This window comes from Hemitrygon akajei, chromosome 29 (assembly GCF_048418815.1).
Source record: "Hemitrygon akajei chromosome 29, sHemAka1.3, whole genome shotgun sequence".
Lineage (NCBI taxonomy): Eukaryota > Metazoa > Chordata > Chondrichthyes > Myliobatiformes > Dasyatidae > Hemitrygon > Hemitrygon akajei.
Genome location: NC_133152.1, coordinates 41,809,253 through 41,835,314, shown reverse-complemented (window position 1 = coordinate 41,835,314; position 26,062 = coordinate 41,809,253). Strand labels below are relative to the sequence as shown.

Here is a 26,062-nt window from a genome sequence, read left to right as displayed (position 1 = left end):
TAGCTTTAAAGAAAGTTGTATTTGATTGGCTGAAGGTATAAAGGCAGAGACTATTTTCTAAACAGAAAGCAAATTCAGAAATTCTAGGTGCAAAGGAACTTGGGAGTCCTCGTGCAGGATTCCCTGAAGGTTAACTTGCAGAGTGAGTCAGTGGTGAGGAAGGCAAATGCAATGTTAGCATTCATTTTGAGAGGATTAGAATATAAAAGCAAGGATGTAATGCTGAGGATTTATAAGGCACTGGCTAGACCACATTTGGAGAAATTGTGAGCAGTTTTGGGCCCCATATCTAAAAAAAAAATGGAAGTGCTGGAACTGGAGAGGGTCATAAAAGGAGATTTACGAGAATTATCCTGGGAATGAAAGCGTTAATGTATGAGGAGCATTTGATGGCTCTTGGCCTATACTCGCTGGAGTTTAGAAGAATGGTGGGGTGGGGGGGGGCAGGGTAATCTGAATCCTATCAAATATTGAAAGGCCTAGATAGAGTGGATGTGGAAATGATGTTTCCTTCGGCGGGGGAGTCTAAGACCAGAGGGCACAGCCTCAGAATAGAGGGACGTCCATTTGGAATGGAGATGAGCAGGAATTTTTTTTTAGACCAAGAGTGGTAAATCTGTGGAATTCGTTGCCACAGGTGGCTGTGGAGGCCAAGTCAGTTGGGTATGTTTGAGGCAGAGGCTGATATATTCTTGATTGGTCAGGGCATGAAGGGATACAGGAGGAAGGCAGAAGGCTGGGGCTGAGCGGGAAATGGATCAGCCATGATGAAATGGCGGGCAGACCAGTTGGGCCAAATGGCCTAATTCTGCTCCTATCTCTTATGCTCTGGTAATGCTTTGGTATTTCCTGAGTCCACAGTGGGCACTATATAAATGCAGAGTTCTCTTGGTTCTGAGAAGACAAGGCAGGTAAAATGTGGTGCTCTCTTCTACCTGGGCACATCAAGTAGGAATGTCTCCTCTTGTAACATCAGCTCTCAAAGGGTTAAACAGCTCCAATGGTTATTCAATGAATCAAAGGCCTGTTCTGTTGACTGAGCGCGAAAGCTTTCATGTTGACCCGTTGCAGCAATTTAAATTGATTTGAAACCGCCTTGATTCCCTGACATGGCAGATATGCGGCCAACAATTCCACAAATGCAACTACTCTGTTGCAGTCAACTTCAATCAACCGATAAAATGCCGACAATTAATTCACTCAGATTCTTCCAAATAACTCAGCTTGAGTTGCTACCACTGGAATCGTGTGAGCTCTCGAAGTGGAATGTTCCAGAAGCTTCTGTTGTACAGCAACCAAATGCATTCTTCGTGCCTGTGTGGGACTCGCTTTTTAATCAAACAATATGAGTTGCCTTCTGTTAAACGTACCACAGACACGGGCAGTCAGCAACAGGCCTGTAGCAAATTCCAGCTCGTGATCCTGCATTTAGAAGTATTCCTCGGTAGACACTGTCAACCAGCCAGAATGGGATCAGGAGAATGACGAACACTGTTTAAAGAGATTTTTTTTAAAAAAAGATCAGCAAATCTTTCAAATTCAAGCCCAAGATTATTATCACTCAACCATACACATTTATACCGCCAAGCAAAACACCGTTCCTCCGGACAAAGGTGTACACAACACAATACATATAACTCATACCTACACTACAACACATAATATATTTGTGGTAATACTATTTTAACAAATAATAAGGCGCATTTATGACACAAGTCAAAAAGTGAAGAATATATCGAGAGGTACTGATGCAGCTGTATAGGACCCTGGTCAGACCCCACTTGGAGAACTGTGCTCAGTTCTGGTCGCCTCACTACAGGAAGGATGTGGAAGCCATAGAAAGGGTGCAGAGGAGATTTACAAGGATGTTGCCTGAATTGGGGAGCATGCCTTATGAGAATAGGTTGAGTGAACTCGGCCTTTTCTCCTTGGAGTGATAGAGGATGAGAGGTGACTGATTGAGGTGTACAAGATGATGAGAGGCATTGATCGTGTGGATAGTCAGAAGCTTTTTCCCAGGGCTGAAATGGTTGCCACAAGAGGACACAGGTTTAAGGTGCTGGGGAGTAGGTACAGAGGAGATGTCAGGGGTAAGTTTTTTACTCAAAGAGTGGTGAGTGCGTGGAATGGGCTGCTGGCAACGGTGGTGGAGGCGGATACGATAGGGTCATTTAAGAGACTTTTAGATAGGTACGTGGAGCTCAGAAAAATAGAGGGCTATGGGGAAGCCTAGTAATTTCTAAGGTAGGGACATGTTCAGCACAACTTTGTGGGCCGAAGGGCCTGTATTGTGCTGTAGGTTTTCTATGTTCAACAAGTACACAGTATAAAGTGACGGGCGCTTCATACACGATGAGACCTTGGTGGTGGCAAGGAGCTCTGCAGTCTAGTGTCATCAGAATCACCCCCCCCCCCCCCCAAAGGAACGGGCAAAGTGTGGCCTCCGCAGTTTACTTCAGTAAGGTGGTCTGCAGGCTGTGGGGAGAAAGCCCACTGCTTAGGGTCAGAAGCCTCCAACTCATCTCAGAGTCTGGGGTCGCTCATTCCCAAAAGCTGGTTAAAGAACTCCCTCCAACCAACCAACAAAGAGGTCAACAGTCTAGATGAAGGCCCTCGAACCCAACACGTTGTCTAATAGATAAAGATCAGCTTTATTTGTCACAAGTCAAAACAAACACTGAAGTTTGCATCAATGACCAACACAGCCCAAGGATATGATGGGGGCAGCCTGCAAATGTCGCTATGCCTCCAGGGCTAATACAGCATGCCCACAGCTTGCTAACCCTAACCCATATGTTTGTGGAACGTGGGAGGAACCCGGACCATCAGTGATTGGCGGCGCTGTAAAGCGAAGAGCTAACCGCTACATCACCACGTCGCGCATACCAATGAGAACAAAAGGAGAGGAGAGTTTAGGTTGTGAAGTCGAAGGCAGGTCAGGCTCCAATGGAGAGGGAGCGGGAGTCAATATGACAATAGATGTCTCATGCAGCAGAAACGGCCAGTTCTGACACGGCTGAAAGAAACTCCTTCATAATAAAAACATACAAACCTGTGGCGAGCATGCTGAGCACGGACAGCACCAGGGACAGGTAGTACAGCTCAGGAGTGGTGTTTACCTGACAAGATACATAATAAATACTGGTCATCAAACTGCTGTCTACAGCATAGAACACTACAGCACAGTACAGGCCCTTCAGCCCACAATGTTGTGCCTCCTCTATGATCAATCTAACCCTTCCCTCCTACATTTTTATATCATCTGAGTCTCTTAAATACCCCCAGTGTATCTGCCTCTATCACCACGCCTGTCAGTGAGTTCCACTCACCCATCACTCTCCGTATAAAGGACCTACCTCTAACATCCCCCCTGTACTTCCCTCCAGTCAGAAAATTATGCCCCTTGCTTTTTGCCATTTCTGTCCTGGGGAAAAGCTCTGGCTCACTTACTGTGTGGCGTAGCGGCCAGTACAACGCTTTACAGCGCCAGTGACCCTGGTTCAATTTCCGCTGCTGCTTGTGACCACGTGGGTTTCCTCCAGGTGCTCTGGTTTCCTCCCACAGTCCAAAGACCTACCATTGGTAGGTTAATCGGTCACTGTAAATTGTCCCACAATTAGGCGAGGATTAAATCGGGGGATTGCTGGGCAGCGGGCTTGAGGGCCCAGAGGGGCCTATTCTTATCTCAATAGATAAATAGAAGTTTATTTATTGGTCAAGCGTCCCCCCTCTCTCTCTCATGTTCAGTCTCTTTGCCTCAGGACTTGGCAGTAAAGATAGTCATTCTGTATCTTTTTATTATGGGTGGGGTTTAAAGAATTGAGGGGTGGCACCGCGTGCCACATGCAAACAAAAGTTTAGTGCATGCCATCTAGGGCACGCGTGCCATAGGTTTGCCACCCGTAGAAAGGTGCCAGCGGAATATTCCTGAACACAACTGGAGTATGAGAAGAAGAGGCCTCATTGAGATTCCCAAGATGAGTTGTTTCCCTCTTGTTGGAGGGTGATGAACAGAGAGTCATGGATTCTGGAGGCGAGGAGAAATTCCTTTCACTTGTGGGTTATAAACCTTTGGAATTCTTTATCTTTTAGACCGTGGAGGTTTAGTCATGGGGGTTATCTAAGGATGATTTATTTTTGGAAAGGAATATGGGGATCAGATGGGGGAGGTGGGCAGGAGGGACAGGATCCATTTTTACTTCAAAGATATTGGAGCAAACTAGGCCATTCAGCCCATCGAGTCTTTATTTCCCCTCTCTTACCTTCTTTCCGTAACCTTGATGCCCTACTATTCAAGGGGAATCTCAAGAGATGACTAGACCCCATCCCTTTAAATCTCTTCTGATCTAATTGAATCACAAAGGATAATATCACTCGCTTAACTGTGACGATGAATTGATCACATAGCCAGATCCAAGCTCATCCATCTCTTGTACTCGATCTGCTTTCAGGGGCTTTCCCATGAGGTTCCAACATGGCAATTCCACCATGTCCGACTGGGCCGGGAGTTTCTAGCCAACTGTTAGGATTTAATATACGAGCACAAATGAGTAAGATAAACTCACACACTGAGGCGCAGTGATGGTGAATGCCGTGGTTACGACCCCCTGTAGAAATGATCCCAATCCAAAGGCATGAAAAGCCACTTCCAACCCACGAGGAACTGGGTCCATTAACGTCAACAGGAGAGTGAACCCTGGAAAGAGTTTCACGAGAATTAGATCCATTTGTACACAAACTGTTGTAATAACCTTTTGTTTGACTAGTTTCCCGAGGAGAAATCTATTTATCTATCTATTTATTGAGATGCAGTCACAGGGAGAATGTACAAACTCCTTACAGACAAGGATGAGAATTGAACCCCTGTCACTGGTGCTGAAAACCGTTGTGCTAACCACTATGTTACCAGGCCACCTAGCATAGGTTAATGTTTTGATATCAGATAAGTTGTCCTCATATACATTAGGAATAGGAGGATTTCACTAGGCCTCTTGATCCAACCAAGTCATCTCTGACTCTTCCAAGTGCCAATCAATCATTTTCAAACAATCCATTGGAAACACAAGCATCACAAGTCCCAGTTATGCGACCACTGATGCCGGGCAGTCTCCGAAGAGTATTGATATTGGCTGGGGTCACCTGTAAAAACACTGCCCAGAAGGTGACAATGGCAAAACCACTTCCATAGAAAAATTTGCCAAGAACAGTTATGGTCATGGGACCATGGTCACCCACATCACTCGACACGGCAAATGATGATGATGATGATTGGTTACACACGAGGCTGCAGATTCTTCAATCTGGAGCAGCAATCTCCTGGATGAACTCAAAAGTTCAGAGTAAATTTATTATCAAAATATGCATTTGTCAACATATACTACCTTGAGATTCATTTTCTTGCAGGTATTCATAGTAGAACAAAGAAATACAATAAAATCAATGAAAAAGTACACACAAACAGAGACTGACAAACAACCTATGTGCAAATACAAAAAAAAAAGACAACAAATAAATAAAGTTGAGAACATGAGTGCATAGGTTGTGGAACTCAGCAGGTGGAGCAGCATCTCCGGGAGGAATGAAATCGTCAATGGCTCAAGCCAAAACCCTCCACGAGGGTCCTAATGAAGCGTCAACAATTCCTCTCCTCTTACAGATGCCACCCCAGTGGATTCAGGAACAGTTATTACCCTACAACCATCAGGCTATTGAACCAGCGTGGATAACTTCACTCAACCAAATACTATATTGTTCCTACAACCTATGGACTCACTTTTTCAAGGACTCTTCATCTCATGTACTCGATATCTATTGCTTATTTATTTATTGATTTTTCTTTTTGTATTTGTAGTTGTCTTTTACACACTGGTTGTTTGCCCGTCCTGTGTGCAGTTTTCATTGGTTCTATTGCGTTCTTTTGAATTAACAGACAGACAGACATACTTTATTGATCCTGAGGGAAATTGGGTTTCGTTACAGTCGCAACAACCAAGAACAGTGTAGAAATATAGCAATATAAAACCATAAATAATTAAATAATGTTAATTATTCCAAGTAGAAATAAGTCCAGGACCAGCCTATTGGCTCAGGGTGTCTGACACTCCGAGGGAGGAGTTGTAAAGTTTGATGGCCACAGGCAGGAATGACTTCCTATGACGCTCAGTGTTACATCTCAGTGGAATGAGTCTCTGGCTGAATCTACTCCTGTGCCTAACCAGTACATTATGGAGTGGATGGGAAACATTGTCCAAGATGGCATGCAACTTGGACAGCATCCTCTTTTCAGACACCACCGTCAGAGATTCCAGTTCCACCCCCACAACATCACTGGCCTTATGAATGAGTTTGTTGATTCTGTTGGTGTCTGCTACCCTCAGCCTGCTGCCCCAGCACACAACAGCAAACATGATAGCACTGGCCACCACAGACTCATAGAACATCCTCAGCATCGTCCGGCAGATGTTAAAGGACCTCAGCCTCCTCAGGAAGTAGAGACGGCTCTGACCCTTCTTGTAGACAGCCTCAGTGTTCTTTGACCAGTCCAATTTATTGTCAATTCGTATCCCCAGGTAACTGTGAATGCCCACAAGAAAATGAATCTCAGGGTTGTCTATGCTGCCAAATACATATTTGGGGGAGGGAGGAGGGGGAGCACTACAGAGGCGCTTTTTAAATCATTGCGTTTTGCAAAGTGAATGCTAAAAGACAGCAGTCTCCTACCTGTCATGATGAAAGTGAAGATAATGAATGTGGTCAGGTTGTAGAGAAGGGGCTGGTCACAATATCGTGATGACCTTGGTCTGGAAGAGAAGCAATACGATTAAGAGCTCCTATACCTAATAAAATGGCCACTGAGCATTGGTTTGTGGTCTTCTGCTGCTACAACCCATCTTCTTCAAGGTTTGCCTTATTGTGCATTCAGAGATGCTCTTCTGCACACCACTGTTGTAACGTGGTTATTTGAGTTACTGTCACCTTCCTGTCAGCTTGAACCAGTCTGGCCATTCTCCTCTGACCTCTCTCATAAACAAGGCGCCTTTGCTCACAGAACTGTCACTCACTGGATTTTTTTTGCCTTTCACACCATTCTCTGTAAATCCTACACTGCTGTGTGTGAAAATCCCAGGAGATAAGTGTTTCTGAGATACTCAAACCATCCTTTCTGGCACCAACAATCATTCCACAGTCAAAGTCACTTAGATCAGATTTCTTCCCCACTCTGATGTTTGGTCTGAACAACAACTGAACCTCTTGACCATGTCTGTGTGCTTTTATGCATCGAGGTGCTGCCACATGATTGGCTGTTTAGATATTTGCATTGACGTGTAGGTGTATAGGAGATACCTCATACAGCGGCCACTGAGCGTACACTGTACAATTATCATTACAAACTTGAAAACACTTCAAAAAAGACTGGGAGAATTTGCGTAAAGTCAGATTTCTGCAGGTCAGGTCATTTGTAATGCAGGTCAGCCCCTGTACAGTCTAGTTTGAATTTTATTCAGAATAAATGCTGCTGGCCCTGATCATAGCACGTGCCTTTCATGTTAGTGTGACTGCTATTTACCATGTGGTACACAGCGAAAGTCTCTGTAAATAACAAGAAAAACAACAAACTAGCCAAAACGTCCTTTTTTATTGACTTAGAGACCCACCACCCAGCAACCCACCTTCTCAACCCTGGCCTCATCATAGGACAATTTACAATGACCAATTAACCTACCATGTCTTTGGGTTGTGGGAGGAAACCGGAGCACCCAGAGGAAATCCATGCATTGCACAGGGAGGATGTACAGACTTCTTACCGATGACGTTGGAATTGAACCCCAAACGCCAATGCCCCAAGCTGTAATAACATCACAATAACCGCCACACTACCGCGGCGCCCTCAAATGTTTCTCCAAGTTGTTATCTGGAGTTCTGAGCCCGGTTTACGTAGGTCACGCTATTATTGATGTCATCAGGGGACATACCCAAATCTGGAAACCCTCTGAGATGTTTGAATACCTGAAAACAGGAGCAGTCCGACTCTTGGCAAACACGTCAGCTGGGACTCAGTGACCTGATGCAATCCTGGCATCGGCCACTGTCTATGGAGACGTTCCACATTCTCTCACTTCAAGTCAAATCAAATTTATTGTCATTTAACTAAATATCATCAAACAAGACGACGTTTCTCCAGACAAGGGTGTAAAGCACTGTAGTACACATAACACACAACTTATGAAAATAAGGATAACATTTACAGATGAATTACACCTAAATAAAGTGGATAAATTAAATATTCTAAGGTACAGCACAAATTAACCAGTCACACTTTGAATGTGATGCGGCCAGTTCAGAAGGCTCATGACCTGGGGGAAGAAACTGTTTCCCATCCTGACCATTCTTGTTTTTAAGCATTGGAGTCTCCTGTCTGATGGTAGAAAGTCAAAGAGGATGCTTGATTGATGGGTGGGATCCCAAATAATACTAAGGGCCTCTCACATCCCAAAGACTCACTAGTAGGCGGATTAACTGACCACTGTAGAATAGGCCAAGTGTGGATACGTGGTAAAAGGATCAAAGATTGATGGGCACGTGGGAGAGAATAGGTCATAGAGGAATTCTAGGAGGAAATGGGATTGCTTTATCAGCATGGACTTGATGGGCTGAAGGGCCTTATGTGCCACAATAGGAAAGCAAGTTAGAAGTTCAAGATGAAGACAAACCAACTACATGATGTTTGGAACTGTGTACCGCATTTGTGCCGCAGCTGTTTTTTCTGAGACGGGGGGACGGGGGGGGGGGGGGGGCATTCTTAGTCAGATACAAAGAGACCGGGGTCTACGGTGGGCAAAGGGAAGAACCATGATCTCACTGAATCTCAAGATTCTGTGCAGCCTGTAAGTTCTAATGTCTTGCAAAGATGATAGCATCCGGTGAGTAGTGGTAGCCAGAGGTACAAAGTGTGAAGTGTTTTACTTTAGAAGGTCAAACTTGAGGCAGAGTACAAGGTTAACGGCAGGATTTTTAGTTGTGTGGAGGAACTGAGGGATCTTGGGGGTCTACGTCCATAGATTCCTCAAAGTTTCCATATCAAACTGACTGGGTTGCTAAGAAAGCAAACAACTGTCTGAATGAGATAATGCTACAGCTCTACGAGACTCTGGTTAGACCACACTTGTGTTCAGTTCTGGTCGCCTCATTATAGGAAGGATGTGGAAGCTTGGGGGGGGGGGGGGGCAGAGGAGATGTACCAGGATGCTCCCTGGACTAGAGAGCATGTCTTATGAGGAATAGTTGAGCAAGGGCTATTCCCTTTAGAGCAAAGAAGGATGAGAGATGACTAGATAGAGGTGAACAAGATGATAAGAGGCATAGAAAGATTGGACAGCCAGAGAATTTTTCCCAAGGCAGAAATGGCTAATACAAGGGGTCATAATTTTAAGGTTACTGGAGGAAAGCATAGTTGGGGCAGGGTCAGAGGTAAGGTGTTTAGTTTTGGGTTTTTTTTTTAAAAACAGAGAATGGTGGATGCATGGAACACCCTGCCAGAGGTGTCGGTAGAGATAGAGACATTAGGGACATTTAAGATGCACATAGATGATAGAAAACTGGAGGGCTATGTGGGAAGGAAGGGTTAGATTGAACTTAGAGTTGGTTAAATGGTTAGCACAACGTTGTGGGCTGAAGAATCTGCAATGTTCTATATTCTACGTTCTGAATGAGACAGGGAGATCAAGAAAAAAAAAGTCTTTCTTTACTTAGAGTGAGTTGTAGTTGGGAGAGTGATTCATTGGAAAGCTCCACCAAAGAGGTAGTGCAAAATGATGGGCCAAATGGCCTCTTTCTGTCCAGTAATACCCCTTGACCCATAAAATGGAGCCTGGCAAAAGGCCAGTTGGGTTGCCTCTCCTCCCAGTGTCTCACCCAGGAGTGTGCAACACCGAGCAGGGCCTGAACTGAGCATTTTCAATAGGGTCACACGCATTGTACCATCTATTCAACTTACCGAGCAAGTACAAACATCTGTGGGAAAAGAAAGACAGTCACCAGCAGCACCAACAGGACTTGGCTGGAAGTAAATATAAGTTTGTGACACTGTAAATAAATGTCATAATTTTATGCAGAATTAAAATGCAAACATTTAAAAGTCTCTGTAAACTTCTGACCAAATATCCTGATCTCCCAATCTGGAAATTTATCACCCAGCTCTATGATCCTTTCCTCAGCCAGGTCAGGGGCTCGAGCCTGAAGTTCGGGATCCTGTCATAGGTTCGTCTAGGGGACTGTACTGAAACTCAAAGCCTAGAGGTTGATTGGAGGTCTGAAAGTCAAAACCTAGTGGCCAAAGCCTTCAGGCCTTGAGGCTGGAGGCCTGTTCTGCAGTTGGAGACTGTCTGTGTGTGAGCGGCTGGAAGGAAGGGGGCTTGTTTCGCTGTTGTTGTTTTGTTACTTAATGTGTTCTGTTTTTGCCTGGTTACAGGCTTGTAGGGGAAAGGATACCATTAAACATAAGGCGTAGGAGCAGGCTGGGCCATCGAGCCTGCTCCGCCACTTCATCATAGCCAATCCATTTCCATCTCAACCCCATTCTCCTGCCTTCTCCCCGCAACTTTTCATCCCCTGACTAATCAAGAACCTATCAACCTCTGCCTTAAGTGCACTCCATGACTTGGCCTCAACAGTTGCCTGTAGCAATGAAATTCATAGATTCACCACCGTTAGTCTAAAGCAACACTGATGTGTTGGTCAAAGTAAAATTTATTATATAAGCAGGTATGTGATCACCATATACGACCTTGAGACTCAATTTCTTGCTGGCATTTGCAGGAACATAAGGAAATACAATGGATTTTATGAAAAACAAAGACCAACCAGTAACCAATGTGCAAAAGACAAACTGTGCAAATTTTTTAAAAATAGTGAGAACACGAGTTGTAAAGAGACCTTGAAAGTGAGTCTGTTGATGTGTAATCAGTTCAGTGTTAAGTCAGGAGCTTGGAGGTTGCAGGGTAGTAACGGTTCAGGAGCCTGTTGGCGTGGGACCAGAGGGTTCTGTAATTCCTGCCCGAGGGTAGAAGTGATAAGAAAGCATGGCCTGGCTGGAGAGGGCTTTTGATGATAGATGCTGCTTTCTTGTGGCAGCGCTCTTTGTAAATGTACTCAGTGATGGGGAAAGGGTTCACCTGTGACAGACTAGGCTGTGATCAAAACTTTCTATAGGCTTTTCCAATCCTGGGCATTGGTGTCTCATTGGATGGCACTGAAAAATGAATGGCAATGGAACCTACATCACCTGTCCCCACCCCACCCCGCCCCACACTCCTGATCCTGTCCATGTTACTAGAGTGCAGGGAACGAGTCCTCTCCTTCTCAATGGGTGAACGGCTGCAACCCCGGCTGATTCCAGGCTGGACTGGATGCGTGTCTGGTGCCTCTCCATCTGCTGCTCAACCAAGAACCGCAAGTCGCAGGAAAATCAAAGAAAGAAACACCGGAAGAAGCCAAGATTAAAGGACAAAGTCTCTTCAAAAAGCAAAGTTCTAAAATAGACTGTATAATTATAAGCAACATGTACAGTACTGTGCTAAAGGTGTGTGTGTGTGTGTGTGTGTGTGTGTGTGTGTGTGTGTGTGTGTGTGTGTGTGTGTGTGTGTGTGTGTGTGTGTGTGTGTGTGTGTGTGTGTGTGTGTGTGTGTGTGTGTGTGTGTGTGTGTGTGTGTGTGTGTGTGTGTGTGTGTGTATATATATATATATATCCAGGGAGCACTGTACTGCTGCCGCACAAAAAAAAAATCAAATTTCATGACATATGCAAGTGACAATAAAACTGATTCTGATATGGGTCTCTATTGTGGACTGAGAGTGTGAAAGGGGCAGGGAGAGGGGAATCATGGTTGAGAAAAGGGGAAGGAAGAGGGGAGGGAGTGGGAAGCACCAGAGAGACATTCTGTAATGATTAATAAACCAATTGTTTGGAATCAAATCACCTTGCCTGGTGTCTCAGGGCTGGGTGTGTCTGTACCCGCACCACCCCCCTGCCCCTGGCACTCCTTCTTGGCCACCCATACCATGGCTCTCCAAACTCACCATTCCCAACATCTTTTGCTCCTGCCAGATTTACAAACTTGCCCTCTGCCCCACATTGACAAGCACAGTACTGTGAAAAAGTCCTAGACACTCTAGCTAGTACTTGTATGTTCCCTAGACTTTTGCACCGTGATGTAGGAGGCAAAGACCTCTCTTTAAACAAGCACTGATTTGTATGTTCAGATTTGACCTGTAATTCTGCTCAGTGCAAGTAACTGTGAACCAATGCAAAAGGATATGGGAATTAAAGGAATGCGGTCCTACTACTAATCAATGGATATTACCAAGAGACATGTCTTTATGATCTTGATGCAATTACAAAGACAACACACCAGCGGCTACATTTCATTAGGAGCTTGAGGAGATATTGCACGTCACCAAAGACTCTAACAAACTTCCACAGATGTACCGTGGAGAGCATTCTAACTTGTTACATCACAGTTGTAGGAAGGAGGGACCGATGCACAGGATTGGAAAAAGCCGCAGACGGTTGTAAATTCAGCCAGCTCCATCCTGAGTATTAGCCTCTCCAGCAGTGAGGACATCTTCAAAAGATGATGACTCAGGAAGGGTGCATCTATCATTAAGGACCTCCATCACCTGGGTCGTGCCCTCTTCTCATTGCTACCATCAGGGAGGAGGTACAAGAACTTGAAACGAGCAAGTCTGCAGATAGATACTGGAAATCCAAAGCAACACACACAAATACCGGAGGAACTCAGCAGGTCAGGCAGCATCCATGGAAATAAATAAGCAGTCAATACTTCAGGACTAATAAGGAGAAGATACCAGAATAAAAAGGTGTGGGGAGGGGAAAGGGGCTAGCTGGAAGATGATCGGTGAAGCCGGGTGGGTGGGATAGGTCAAGGGGTGGAGAAGGAGGAGTCTGAAAGGAGAGCAGAGTGGACCATAGGAGAGAGGGAAGGAGGAGGGGACTCAGAGGAAAGTGATAGGCAGTGAGAAGTAGTAAAGAGGTTAGAGTGGGAAATAGAGAAAGGGGAGGGGAATTTTTTTTTTTACCAGAAGGTGAAATCGATGTTCTTGCCATCAGGTTGGAGGCTACCCAGACAGAATACAAGGTGTTGCTCCTCCAACCTGAGGGTGGCCTCATCTTGGCATACGAGGAGGCCATGGATTGACACGTCAGAACAGGAATGACACACACTCAACATTTTAGGAACACCTTTTTCTCCTCTGCTATCAGATTTCTGAACGGGCCATGGACACTAACTCGCTAGTTTGCTCTCTTTTTGCACAACTTATTTATATCGCTCACTGTAACTTACAATAATTTTCATTTCCATACTGCTCTGTACAGTCGCCACAAACAATAAATCTCAAGATGGCCAGGAGGCCACCCAGCTTATGTCAGTGATAATCAACCTGAATCTGATTCTGACCGCTCTCCAGCGAAGGATGGGGTGAGCTCGAAGTAGTATTTCCCGTCATTAAGCTTTGAACTGTCCTTTCCAATGCAAATGATGATAATGCCTCACAGTTTTATATCAATTCTTCGTCTGCTGAAGAAAATGGGGTTTAGCACTCATGAAGCCAGCAGACTGCCTTTAGAGAGGACATCCTGAGACAAGTTCGGTGGATTCTGACAGTGGTTCCCTCACGTGACAAACTCTTTCAATGGCGACAATCTTGGCAGCCTCCCAAGACAGGCCCAGCTCCGTGTGACACTGTTCCTTTTCTGCTGCTGACAACACCAGGGCACAGCCAGACACTGACACTAAAAGAGGCTGTTTAGACCATAAGACATAGGAGCAAACTTAGGCCATTCGGCCCATTAAGTCTGCTCTGCCATTTGGAGCTATCCCACTAAAAAGCTCACACTTCTTTTAAAAGGTATTTTTAATTATTTATTTCGAGATACAGCACGATAACAGGCCCTTCCAGCCCAACTACACCCATGTGCCCAAGTAGCCTACAAACCGGCACATCTAGGGAATGTGGGAGGAATCCAGGGCAACCGGAGGAAGCCCACGTGGTCACGGAGAACATGCAAGCTCCTCACAGACAGCGGTGTGAGTTGTACACAGGTCGCTGGTGCTGTGATAGCGTTATGCTTCTGTGTTATTTCACATCTCTAAGACGTTAATCAGTACAGAACATTACAGATTTTCCAGAGATCCTGCTGAATCCAAGGGAAAATGGCAACCAGCTCCTTGGTCAGTTCCAAGGGAAAGTAGGAACTGGGGCCCTGATGAGTTTTTAAGGGAGAGCAGGTACTTGGGCCCTGTGTGAGGCAGATGAAGAGCAGGGGGACGGTGGATTATTGAGTTTAACTCCACTTGAAATATGATGGGGGTTTCTGCCTTTCCTTCTCCCTTAGGCATTGAGTGACATGGTGGTCAGATGATACTTGGAGTATTGTGAGCAGTTTTGGGCCCCTTATCTAAGAAAGGATGTGCTGGCATTGGAGAGGGTCCAGAGGAGGTTTACAAGAATGATCCTGTGAACAAAGAGTTAATATATGAAGAGTGTTTCATGGCTCTGGGCCTATACTCACTGGAGTTTAGTAGAACTGGGGGGGTGCGGGGGTGTCTAACTGAAAACTATCAAGGCCTAGATAGAGTGGATGTGGCGATGACGTTTCCATCGTGAGGAAGTTTAGGACCAGAGGACACAGCCTCAGAATAGGAGGACAGCCCTTTAGAACAGAGATGAGAAGGAATTTCTTTAGACAGTGAATCTGTGAAATTCATTGCCACAGATTGCTGTGCAGGCCAAGTCATTGGGTATATTTAAAGAGGTTGCCATGTTCTTGATTAGTAAAGGTGTCAGAGGTTAAAGGGAGAAAGCAGGAGAATGGAGTTAAAAGAGTCAATATGTCAGCCATGATGGAATAGCAGAGCAGATTTGATGGACTGAATGGCCTAATTCTACTCCCAGGTTTTATAATCTGTGTGAAAAGAACTCCCCCCACCCCCCGATGAATATGGATTTTACTATAAGAATCAGGTTTATTATCAGTGACATACGTCATGAAATTTGTTGTTTTGCAGCTGCAATACAGTAGAATAAAAATATTTTTTATATTGGTTTTGTAACTTATAGTCATAAGTAGTGCAAAGAGAACAAAATAAGATTGTGCTCATGGATTCATGTTTCATTCATAAATCTGATGACAAAGGGGAAGAAGCTATTCCTAAAATGTTGAATGTGGTTCTTCAAGCTCCTGTACCTCTCCCTGATGGTAGCAATGAGAAGAGGAGATGTCCTGGGTGATAGGAATCTTTAACGATGGTAGTAGATGGAACATATTCTTCCTGGAGGTCCATGATCAGTGTTGTTCCACAGCGATCTGTTCTGCGACCCCTGCGCTTTCTGATTTTTATAAATGACTTAGATGAGGAAGTGGAAGGGTGGTCAGTAAGTCTGCAGATGACATGAAGGTTGGTGGTGCCGGGTACAGTGTAGAAGGTTGTAGGTTACAATGGGACATTGACAGGATGTAGAGCTGGGCCAAGAAGTGTGCGGAAGGTGTTCGATCTGGAAAAGTGTGTAAATGAATAAATTATATGAATCGAGTCACTGAAGGCGAGTCTGTAGGTGGTGAGTGAAGGTATCCACACCGTTTCAGGAGCCTGATAGTTGTGGTGTAATAACCGTGCTGGCGTGGGACCGAAGGCCTTCTCCACGGCAGCAGTGACAGGGAGCAAGGTCTGGATGCGAGGGTCCTTGATGCTACTTTCCTGTGGCAGCGCTGCTTGCAGATGCGCTCAGCGTGGAGCAGACTCGATGGACCGAATGGCCTGATTCTGCTCTGTGTCTCATGGTGGGGACGGCTTTGCCTGCGAAGGGCTGGGCTGTATCCACCTCTTTGTGGACTCTACAGCTCCTGGGCTGTGGTGCTTCCACACCAGGCTGTGATGCAGCCAGTCAGGGAACTCCACTGCGCACCTCAAGAAGCTTGTCAAGGTTCCAGGTGCCGAATCTATTCAAAATTCTGAGAATGTACAGGCGCTGTTGTACTCCCTTTATGCTGGTCACAACTACATGATGTGTAAGTTAATGCAGCATAGCTACAGGCTCTTCAACCCATCGACCATCATTCTACCAATCCTACACTGATCCCATTTTAGTCCCATCGGTTTCCCCACACACTGCCATTGCAATCCACCCTTCCCTACAAACCAGGGAAAGTTTATTTGGCCAATTAACCTACCAACCCACGCGGTTTCCAACGTGGATTCGGAAAATGCTTACAGTTTGGTTCTGTTGCGCTGAGGCAGGTGTCGGCTGAAATGGTAGGCGAGGTGAGCGAGGCAGTAATGCAGCATCTGGTATCCAGTCCTGTCCCTGACATCTGAAAGGAGAAGAGCAGGAGTGAGTAGACCACACGGTGCTGAAGAGGTACAGTCCCTCACGGTGACATTTTTAGACTAGCAGCCAGGGACCTGGACTGTTCATCCACGGGCAGGTATCTCACACGGCAATCACAGGTCAGCATGGTGGTTGGCATATCGCTTTCCAGCGCCAGCGACCGGGGTTCAATTCCCACTGCAGTCCGTTAGGAGTTTGTACAGTACGTTCTCCACATGACCCCCATGGGTCTCCTCTGGGTGCTCCAGTTCCCTCCCACTCTCTAAAAACATATGTGTTGGGGTGAGTAAGCTATGGCCATGGTACGTTTGGCACCAGAAGTCTGGTGACACTTGTGGGCTGCCCACAGCACATCTTCCAGCTGTGTAGGTTGTTGATGCAAAAGTTTAATTTCACTGTATGTGTTGTTATGCCTGTGCTCCCCCCCCCCCCCTCCTTTTTGAGAATCGCAAGATCTTATTAAGTCAGGTTAGGAGACCCAGGAAATGAGAGAGAGACGTTTAAAATGTCCTGGCCCCAGCGATACAAAGCCACGAAACAGGTCATTGTCTTTTGGAGACGGAATTGTGTATTGAATACTGTACGATTCATCGAAGCCCCCCACGCAATGAACCGAGGGGGGCTGGTGGAGGGATTGCATCATCCCAACAAGATTGACATCTGAGACCCTGTGAGTCAGGATAAAAGAGGGTCTGGGGAACAGCCCCTTCAGACGCACCAGAAGAAACGCTAGAACTCCTGTAACAGCGTAATAGCGAAAGCCGGTGGAAAAGCCCACGTGCGTCCTTTTCCATTTGCCTCGGAATTGGTGGGCCTTTACCACGGAAGCACGGCTTTAGCTAACCACAAAGGGGAAATCAGCCCCCAACGACTCTTGAAGGATTGACATCATAAAAGGAATGGGCAAGTTAAACCTCCGTCTTTCTCTCCAACCAAAAAGCTGCAGCTTGAATGAACTAAAGTGACTTTTATATTTCCATCGGACAATACATTATCCCCTAGACAACGATAGAGCTATTTCTTATTATTATTATTATACCCGCGCTTTTAGATTTAGTATTGATGACGTATATTATCTGTGTGCTTGCATTGATATTATTTTTGTGTATTTTTATCAATAAATACTGTTAAAAATAGTACAATCAGACTTCAACGGACCTCTCTATCTTTGCTGGTAAGTGACCCAGTTACGGGGTACGTAACAGTTGGGGTTCTCGTCTCGAAATTTGACACCAAATTGGGAGGCCAGTGAATCGGGCTTGTAAGTCCAAACTTGGATCTGGTTACGCGGGTAGCCAGACGGGAAACCAGCAAAGATGGATGTGGATGAATTTATAGAAAACCCGACTCTAGAGGCGCTAGAGGCGGCCAACAAATCGGACTTGATAAATCTGGCGAAAGGGCTAAACTTCGCAGAGGTGAGGTTGTCCATGAAAAAGCGGGAGGTGCGAAGGTCAATAACTCAGTATTATATTGGGAAGAATGTGTTTGCAGCTGAGGTATTGGAAAATATCTCTGAAAAGGTACCAGCTAGTGGGACGGCTCAGTTAGAGTTGGAGAAATTAAGGTTGGAACATGCAATTAAGTTAAAGCAGCTGGAAGCAGCTGAGAAGGAGAAAGAAAGAGCCGAGAAAGAAAGAGAGAAAGAAAGGGCCGACAAGCAAAGGGAGCATGCGCTCCAGCTAAAGGAGTTAGAGGTGAAACGGGAGCAGGACAGGGCTGAGAAACAAAGGGAGCATGAAATTCAGTTAAAACAGCTGGAAGCCACTGAGAAGGAAAAGGAAAGAGCTGAGAAGGAGAGAGAGTATGAGGAGACAGAGAAACAGAGGAAACATGCCTTGGAGATGGAGAAGTTAAGGCAAGAGCAAAGAGATTCAGGGTCAGACCGAGAGGAGCGGTTTAATGTTAGTCAGGAGTTGAAGTTAGTACCTCCGTTTGAGGAGACGGATGTTGATAGTTATTTCTTGCTTTTTGAGAAGGTGGCAGTGAATCAGAAATGGCCCAGAGATCAGTGGGTGGCGCTGTTACAAAGTGTGTTAAAAGGGAAGGCACAACGAACATATACGGCATTGTCCATGGAGGAGGAAGAGGCGGAGAGTTATGACAAAGTGAAAGTGGCCATTCTCCGGGGTTATGAATTAGTACCTGAAGCATATAGACAAAAGTTCAGAAATTTAAAGAAAGGGTGGAATCAGACGTATACCGAGTTTGCCTATGAGAAAGGTGTGCTCTTGGACCGTTGGTGCACAGCAGAGATAGTGGAAGAGGATTTTTCGCGTCTCAGGGAGTTAATTCTGATTGAGGAATTTAAAAGTTGTGTTTCGGAGGATATCCGGATGTATTTGAATGAGAAGCCGAATAAGTCCACCTCAGACTTTGCTAGGTTCGCAGATGAATATGCCCTAACCCACAAGACAAAGTTTCCCTCGAATAAAAGTTCCCAGAGAGACAGTGGGAACGATAGAGAAAGCCCGCGGGCTGAGGCAGAGGTCCCGCCGGGAGCTAGTGGTAAGATTGAGGGGGAAAGGCAAGACGGCCAGAGATTTCCGGGCTTGACCTGTTTTAATTGTGGAAAGGGGGGACATATTGCATCTAGGTGCTTTGCTCCGAGGAAGGAGACAGGAAAAGGGAAAGCCGTGGTCCCTATCGGATGTGCCGTGGTAATCAGTAAATTGACAAGAGAGCCCCGGGTAGACAGAGTACGAGAAGGGTCTGAGACTTGTATGTCAAACGGAACCGTGTCTGTAAGGGAGGGAGACACACCAGTTCCAGTACGGATCTGGAGAGACACGGGGGCTGAACTATCATTGATTAGCAGTAAGGTACTAGATTTTGGTCGCAAGACGGGAATGGTAGCTGTGAAAGGAATAGGCAAAGGGACGGAAATGGTGCCCTTGCATAGGGTCATTATGAATTGTGAGCTAGTCTCTGGACCAGTTGAAATGGGGGTGAGATCAGAATTCCCAAGAACTGACGCGGACGTCCTTCTGGGTAACGATTTAGCCGGTGGTAAGGTTTGGGCAGCAATGACGCTGACGAGACAGCCTGTGAGTGTTGAGGCTCCGCCCCTAGATTCCAAGATCTATCCCGCATGCGCGGTCACTCGCAGCATGTCGAGAAAGGCAGCTGAGAACGAGAGCAGTTTAAATCCGGCCAGTATCGATTTGGCCGAGACGTTTTTACCGACCCTGTACCAGGAGGGTGGGAAAACGGAGAATAGGAAAGTGAAAAAGAGTAAGGGAGAGGGGGTAGACCTGCCCTTAGCGAGGAGAAAAGTTCTAGAGGCACGAAATAAAGATGAGAAACAGATAGAGCTGTTAAAAGATCCAGAGTTGGACATGGATGATCTGTCTGGTTTGGCAGAACTGTTTGAAGAAGTTGAAAATTCTAAAGGTGTTCCCGATAATGAAATGAGGGCAGTCCTAGATGAAAAGGGTGCCCTTACCTTGAAGAAGTCTGCTGGGTTGGCAGATGAGGTTATTTCAGCCCGCGGGGTTGAGTTTACTCCGGAAGGGAGTTGCCCAGAGCGTAGCTGGGAGAATCAGGGGAATTTAGAATTTGGACCGGGTACGGGTATTGAAAGCCTGGAAGAGGCAAATGTCCCGTTTAAGTGTGTCCAAGATGTGGATGCACGTGGTACTGAACCTAGTAATGGAGCTCAGAAAAAGTCTGAGGTATTTGATTCAGTTGAAAAGGAATGCAGTCCTCGTGGGTCAGATAGACTTAGTTCAGTGAAGAAAGGGTTAACCTTGGTAATAGTGGGAAGTGAGAGTTCCCAGGTGTTTGTGCTCGAAGGTGTGTTAAAAATTAGTGCAGAGATCAAAAGTGGGAAGGTGAATATTATTATTGAAGGAGAAGGGAAATATGTAGTTCCCAAATTGAATGAAGAAAATTTAAAGGCTGGACTGATATCAAAGGCAGCCACCAGGCTACAGAGACAATGGCGTGGTACCACAAAGCCTGTGAATCAATTACAGATTGAGTTGGAAGGTAACGGGGCCCCACACGCTATTGTTATTCCAGAGTGTGGTGTGAAAAGGCAGAATTTGAAATGCTGTTTGAACAAAGAGTTTGAACTGAAAACTAATAGCCTGAAGGGTCCTGAAGAGAAAACTAGCAACTTGCGTAAAATTAAAGAATTGGGTGGAAATTCAGAAGATGGTCTAAGTTTGGGACACATTGTTGATAAAATAACTCCTATGGAAGGAGCGGACGAAAGCCTATTTCGTCAGGGTGCCCAAGCTCCCCACATGGGAATTAACCGGAAAAGAGGTGAGGGTTAATGGGGACGCCATTTTTAAATAGCAAAAGCCGGTTTTACGGGATTTCGACAAAGCATGTGAATAATAAAGACAACCCCATGGAAGCCTGCCTGTTAAGTTTGAAAGCAACATAAAGATTAGTATTTGCATGAACTTTTGTAGTATACCCGTAAGCTAAGATCACAACTCTTTAGTTTTTGTTTGCTAAAGAAAAATAAGACCTACAAGTAGGTGGTTATTAAATTGGAGTCTGATGCTACAAGACTTTAGTAAGGTACAAAATGTTAAGATATTAAAGGAAGTGACAATGTAATCGGTAACCATCTAGATACTGAATTGAATGTATAACTGTATTACCCTGTAAAAAAAAAACAACTTTTGTATGGTGTTAGATTCTAAAATCCTGTAAGACTCTGTATTACTTCGTTTTTTTCCGATGGTAAAAAACGTGTTGAAGAAAGGGGGTGTTACGCCTGTGCTCCCCCCCCCTCCTTTTTGAGAATCGCAAGGTCGTTATTAAGTCAGGTTAGGAGACCCAGGAAATGAGAGAGAGACGTTTAAAATGTCCTGGCCCCAGCGATACAAAGCCACGAAACAGGTCATTGTCTTTTGGAGACGGAATTGTGTATTGAATACTGTACGATTCATCGAAGCCCCCAGGCAATGAACCGAGGGGGGTTGGTGGAGGGATTGCATCATCCCAACAAGATTGACATCTGAGACCCTGTGAGTCAGGATAAAAGAGGGTCTGTGGGAACGGCCCCTCAGACGCACCAGAAGAAACGCTAGAACTCCTGTAACAGCGTAATAGCGAAGCCGGTGGAAAAGCCCACGTGCGTCCTTTTCCATTTGCCTCGGAATTGGTGGGCCTTTACCACGGAAGCACGGCTTTAGCTAACAACAAAGGGGAAATCAGCCCCCAACGACTCTCGAAGGATTGACATCATAAAACAGACAATCGGGCAAGTTAAACCTCCGTCTTTCTCTCCAACCAAAAGCTGCAGCTTGAATGAACTAAAGTGACTTTTATATTTCCATCGGACAATACATTATCCCCTAGACAACGATAGAGCTATTTCTTATTATTATTATACCCGCGCTTTTAGATTTAGTATTGACAACGTATATTATATGTATGTTTGCATTGACATTATTTTTGTGTATTTTTATCAATAAATACCGTTAAAAATAGTACCATCAGACTTCAACGGACCTCTCTATCTTTGCTGGTAAGTGACCCAGTCACGGGGTACGTAACAGTGTCGATATACATGTGATAACTAAAACTATTCAAAGTTCTAAGTAAATTTATTAAAGTATATATTATGTTTCCATACACAACACTGAGATTCATTTTCTTGCGGGCATACTCAATAAATCTATAGAATAATAACCATAACAGAATCAATGAAAGACTGCCCAACTTGGGCGTTCAACCAGAGCGCAGAAGACAATGAACTATACAAATAGAACAAGAAAGAATAATAATAATAATAATAAATAAGCAATAAATATCGAGAACATGAGATGAAGAGTCCTTGAAAGTGAGGCCATAGGTTGTGAGAACATTCTTTTCAATTAAGGAATTTACATTCAGGTAGAAAGAGTAACAGTAATCAGGGAGTTACCAGAATGTAGTGAAACCCAATTTATTCTATCCTTTCGGGAAGAAAATGAACCTCATAATCCACCTCGTTATGATCTTGCACTTTATTGTTGATCTGCACTGCACTTTCTCTGTAGCTGTGACACTTTATTCTGCGTTCTCTTATTGATTTACCTTGTTCCACCTCAACACACCATGTCATGAAATGATCTGTATGAACAGTGTGCAAGACAAGCCTTTACCGTACCTCAGTACATGAGTCAATAATAAACCAATTCCAATGGCTCAGCCTGCACACTTCTCTGGGATAGAGAACTGCAAAGATTCACAACATTCTGAGAAGAAACTCTTCCTCGAAGTTCAAAGTAAACTTATTATCAAAGTGTGTAATTTGTCTTAAGTATGACCGTCTGATTCTTTATTTTATTCCTGTCCATAGATGCTGCCTGACCTGCTGAGTTCCTCCAGCACTGTGTGTGTGTGTTGCTCGGTTTCTTTGTCACCCAGGTTTAAGAGCTCCCAGCAGGGCAGTTTCCCCATCTGTCAATCAGAGCCCACAAGTTACACTCTGGAGTGAAAGCTGCCAGGCAGCACACACACAAAAAAAAACAGCTCAGGACATTCTCACTACCCACACAATCAAAATGACATGGTCACAGCCACAGTGACCTAGAGCGAGCACCTCAACCTGCACAGCAGAAACACAACCAGAAGACATAGGAGCAGAATTAGGCCATTCAGCCCATTGAGTATGCTCTGCAATTCCATCATGGCTGATTTATTATCCCTCTCAACCCCATTCTCCAGCCTTCTCCCCATAACCTTTGATGCCGTGACTATTCAAGAACCCAGCAGCCAACCTTCATCTACTTTCAAATATACCTTCATCTACGCTTCAGGAGTCTTAGTGCAGTTGCTGGTAGTGTATCTTGGTCCTGTGAAGCTTAAGGTCAGGAGGAAAAGGAGGCAGCATTGGTGAATACAAAGCAACCAAATCTGTTGTGGCTTCCATTCTTCCCCAGCGATACGGTAGTGCAGTGGGTTAGCGCTACGCTATTACAGCTTGGAGCATTGGAGTTCAGAGTTCAGTCCCGGCGCTCTCTGTAAGGAGCTTATATGTTCTTCCCGTGAACCTTGTGGGTCTCTTCTGGGTGTTCAGGTTTCTTCCCACAGTCCAACGATGAACCAGTTAGCAGGTTAATTGGTCATTTTAAGTCATCCTGTGATAAGGCTGGGGTTAAATAAGTTGGTTGCTGGACAGTGTGGTTCATTGGGCCAGAAGGGCCTGTTCCACGGTGTATCTCTGAACCAAAGAAAAATTAAATTGTAAAACCATACTTGATTTTTGCCAGATCCTTCCAATATCATAACCTCTCTTCACGAATCATTATAGAAGGCCAAGCCATGGAATAAATCTAGAGGGAAAGGTGCAGCAGACCAGAGGTGTAGGCCTGCCTGTCTCTTTTCTTGACCATTATGACATCATGTGACACCTCCAACTCTGGGCCGAGCCCAGTGATTAGCCTTGGGACAGACTCAGGCCACGGACTTCCTCTTGCATCTCACCCCTAGCGAAAGAACTTATGCACGGATTAAGAAGTAGGTGTGAGCTTTCAATTTTTTTTGGTATTAACTGCTTTTATGAATTTCTTCAGCGATGTCCTCGTCATACACAGGCTTCTACAGCCACGTTTGGTTCCCACCAAATAAAATGACGAGCCAGTCCAATCAGGTCAGACTCACAGGCCAAGTACACCACACAACACCGTGCCTCAAAATGGAAGGCCGTGGCAGAGGCTTTGTTGTGGCATCCTCACAAGGTAAAACAACCCCAATTTTGAGCTGGAGACCTTAGCCATGGACAAGGATTTCCCAAACACCGCCAAGGAGCTGGTCTTAACTCTCGTGGCCCCGGAACTGTACTGAGACAGGTCCAAGAATGACCAGGGACACAAGAAAGACTTGAGTGTCAGTAAAGACATCTGATCTTTCTGGTGGAGTGGGTGTGAGGTCACGATCAAGGCTGTGTGGAAGGGTCATCCCAGACTGATACAGACACACATTCTCAGTGAGAGTCATGCACAATATATGGGATACAGTGACTCCAGGCTACATGTGCAGACCAACCAGGTCCTGGAAGATCTGCCTGGGAATTGTTCTTCACAGGGTCCAACCACCCAAATCTCCCGCATGGGGGTTGACCTTTGAAGCAGGGTACTCATCTGGCACCCTTCGCAAGTGGGCAATTATTACAGCTCCTTAAGGTGTCACTAGTGGGATTCAGTATCACACGGTGACCAATTAGCTGAGGAATAGGCGAAGGAGAAAAACAAGGGTAGGTGGGGGAGAATGAGAGAGGAGAGGCGAGGCGAGGAAAGGAAGAGGAGAAGAGAGCAGATGAGAGGAAAGTGGAGGAGGAGAGAGGTAATGAGAGAAAAGGAGGAAGGTGTTGAGAGGGAAGGAGGAGAAAGAGAGAAGGAAGAGGTAAGGAGAGAGGTGAGGAGATGCAAGAGGGGAGGAGGAGAGAGAAGGAAAGATGAAAGGAAGAGAAATGTGATATGAGGAAAAAGGGAAGGAGGATGGAGAGGAGGAAAGATGGAATGTAGAAGAAGGGAAATGAGAGGAAAGTGGGAATGTAGAAGAGAAAATTGAGTGGTGAGGTGAGGAAAAAGGGAAGGAGAGAGATAAGAGGAGTGGAAAGCAGGAAGGTGAAGACAGGAGCGAGGAAGGAGTGAAGGAAGTGGAGAGGGAGGGAAAAGGGTAGTAGGGAGGTGGGGAGAGAAATTGAGGAAATATTGATGGGAGGGGAAGAAAGATGGAGGACAGGTGACTACGAAGGGAAGATAGTGGAGTCGATATCCAAGGGAAGGGGGATGGTTGAGGCAATAAAACAACGGTCTTGGCGGGCTTCAATGCTGGGTGGGGGAACTGTTTAAATGGGCCTCAAACAAAAATTCCTAGATCTCACGGTCAGAGGGGGCGCATTCTGCAGCACAAAATGACCATCGAAATTTATGCCGAGTGACAGTAACGTGGCCACAGGTATGTCCCTGGAGAAAGGGGCTACTCTCTCGCCTGTGGAAACGATGGGTATCCTGAGCGTTGCGGCGGGGGTCGCCCGGGCGTCTCCAGGCAACCGGCAACATGTAACCAAATCTCCCGTTGCAAGTTCCAGCCGCCACATTACATGCCGGTGCTCACACCAACAATTAAGAGGCAGCGGAAAACTAAACAGACGGATTAAACGCGTTTAAAAATTGCTAAAAAGAACCTTTCAGTTATTTTATTTTAACTTTGGGAAGAGGATGGTTTGTTTAAGGCTGAGGCTCACTACGAAGCAGTAACTTTGGGTAACAATTTCCCGCGGTAGTTCAAAGTTTTTTTGTGTGTGGTTTAAAGTATAATGCAGGCTCACCTTCATTGTCTGCTGATCTTCCTGTAGAGAACGGTTACAGCCTCCGCACTCTTAACAACCACGAAGTTGGCAACGAGAAGCAAGACTAGGAGTAACATAGCGAAAGACTGGGCGAGGAGTCTCAACATTGTGTTTGCATGTGTCGCGGCCAGCGCCCTGTTCACGGTCTGGGTCCCTCTCCAATCCATCTCTCACTGATCCAGGCTTTATCCCGCTCTCTCGTTAGGTAGCTCAGAATTCACCTCCTCCTCCACCAACTCGCTCGGTTTTAAATCCCACCCTCCCTCTGTATCTCGCCACTCTCTCGGATACCAGGTAGTCCTCCAGCTCGTGTTCCTGTGACCCGCACCTTCTGAATTAACATTTCGTGTG

At 45.5% G+C, this 26,062-nt stretch overlaps 1 protein-coding gene across 3 annotated transcripts; it reads right to left on the bottom strand.

Moving 5' to 3' along the window:
* Positions 1-26,062, bottom strand: LOC140718452 (uncharacterized). 3 transcript variants are annotated; one of them, XM_073032242.1, is made up of 7 exons: positions 25,691-26,061; positions 16,291-16,390; positions 9,995-10,057; positions 6,721-6,800; positions 4,566-4,696; positions 3,053-3,119; positions 1-1,491 (listed from the first exon to the last, which is right to left on the bottom strand). In XM_073032242.1, exons 2-7 carry the CDS (start codon positions 16,362-16,364, stop codon positions 1,361-1,363), a joined length of 546 nt encoding a protein of 181 aa, XP_072888343.1. In that variant the 5' UTR covers positions 16,365-16,390; positions 25,691-26,061; the 3' UTR covers positions 1-1,360. The 3 variants fall into 3 exon arrangements, with proteins under 3 accessions (XP_072888343.1, XP_072888345.1, XP_072888346.1); XM_073032244.1 differs by lacking the exon at positions 9,995-10,057 and having other exon boundaries at positions 25,691-26,062; XM_073032245.1 differs by lacking the exon at positions 16,291-16,390 and having other exon boundaries at positions 25,691-26,062.

Coding starts and splice junctions, on each gene's coding strand:
- LOC140718452 (XM_073032242.1), bottom strand. CDS start 16,364: ATGCTGCATTACTGCCTCGCTCACCTCGCCTACCATTTCAGCCGACAC. Junction 10,058..16,290: donor CAGCGCAACAGAACCAAACT/GTAAGCATTTTC, acceptor ATTTACTTCCAG/CCAAGTCCTGTTGGTGCTGC. Junction 6,801..9,994: donor CAGATGTTTGTACTTGCTCG/GTAAGTTGAATA, acceptor CTTCTCTTCCAG/ACCAAGGTCATCACGATATT.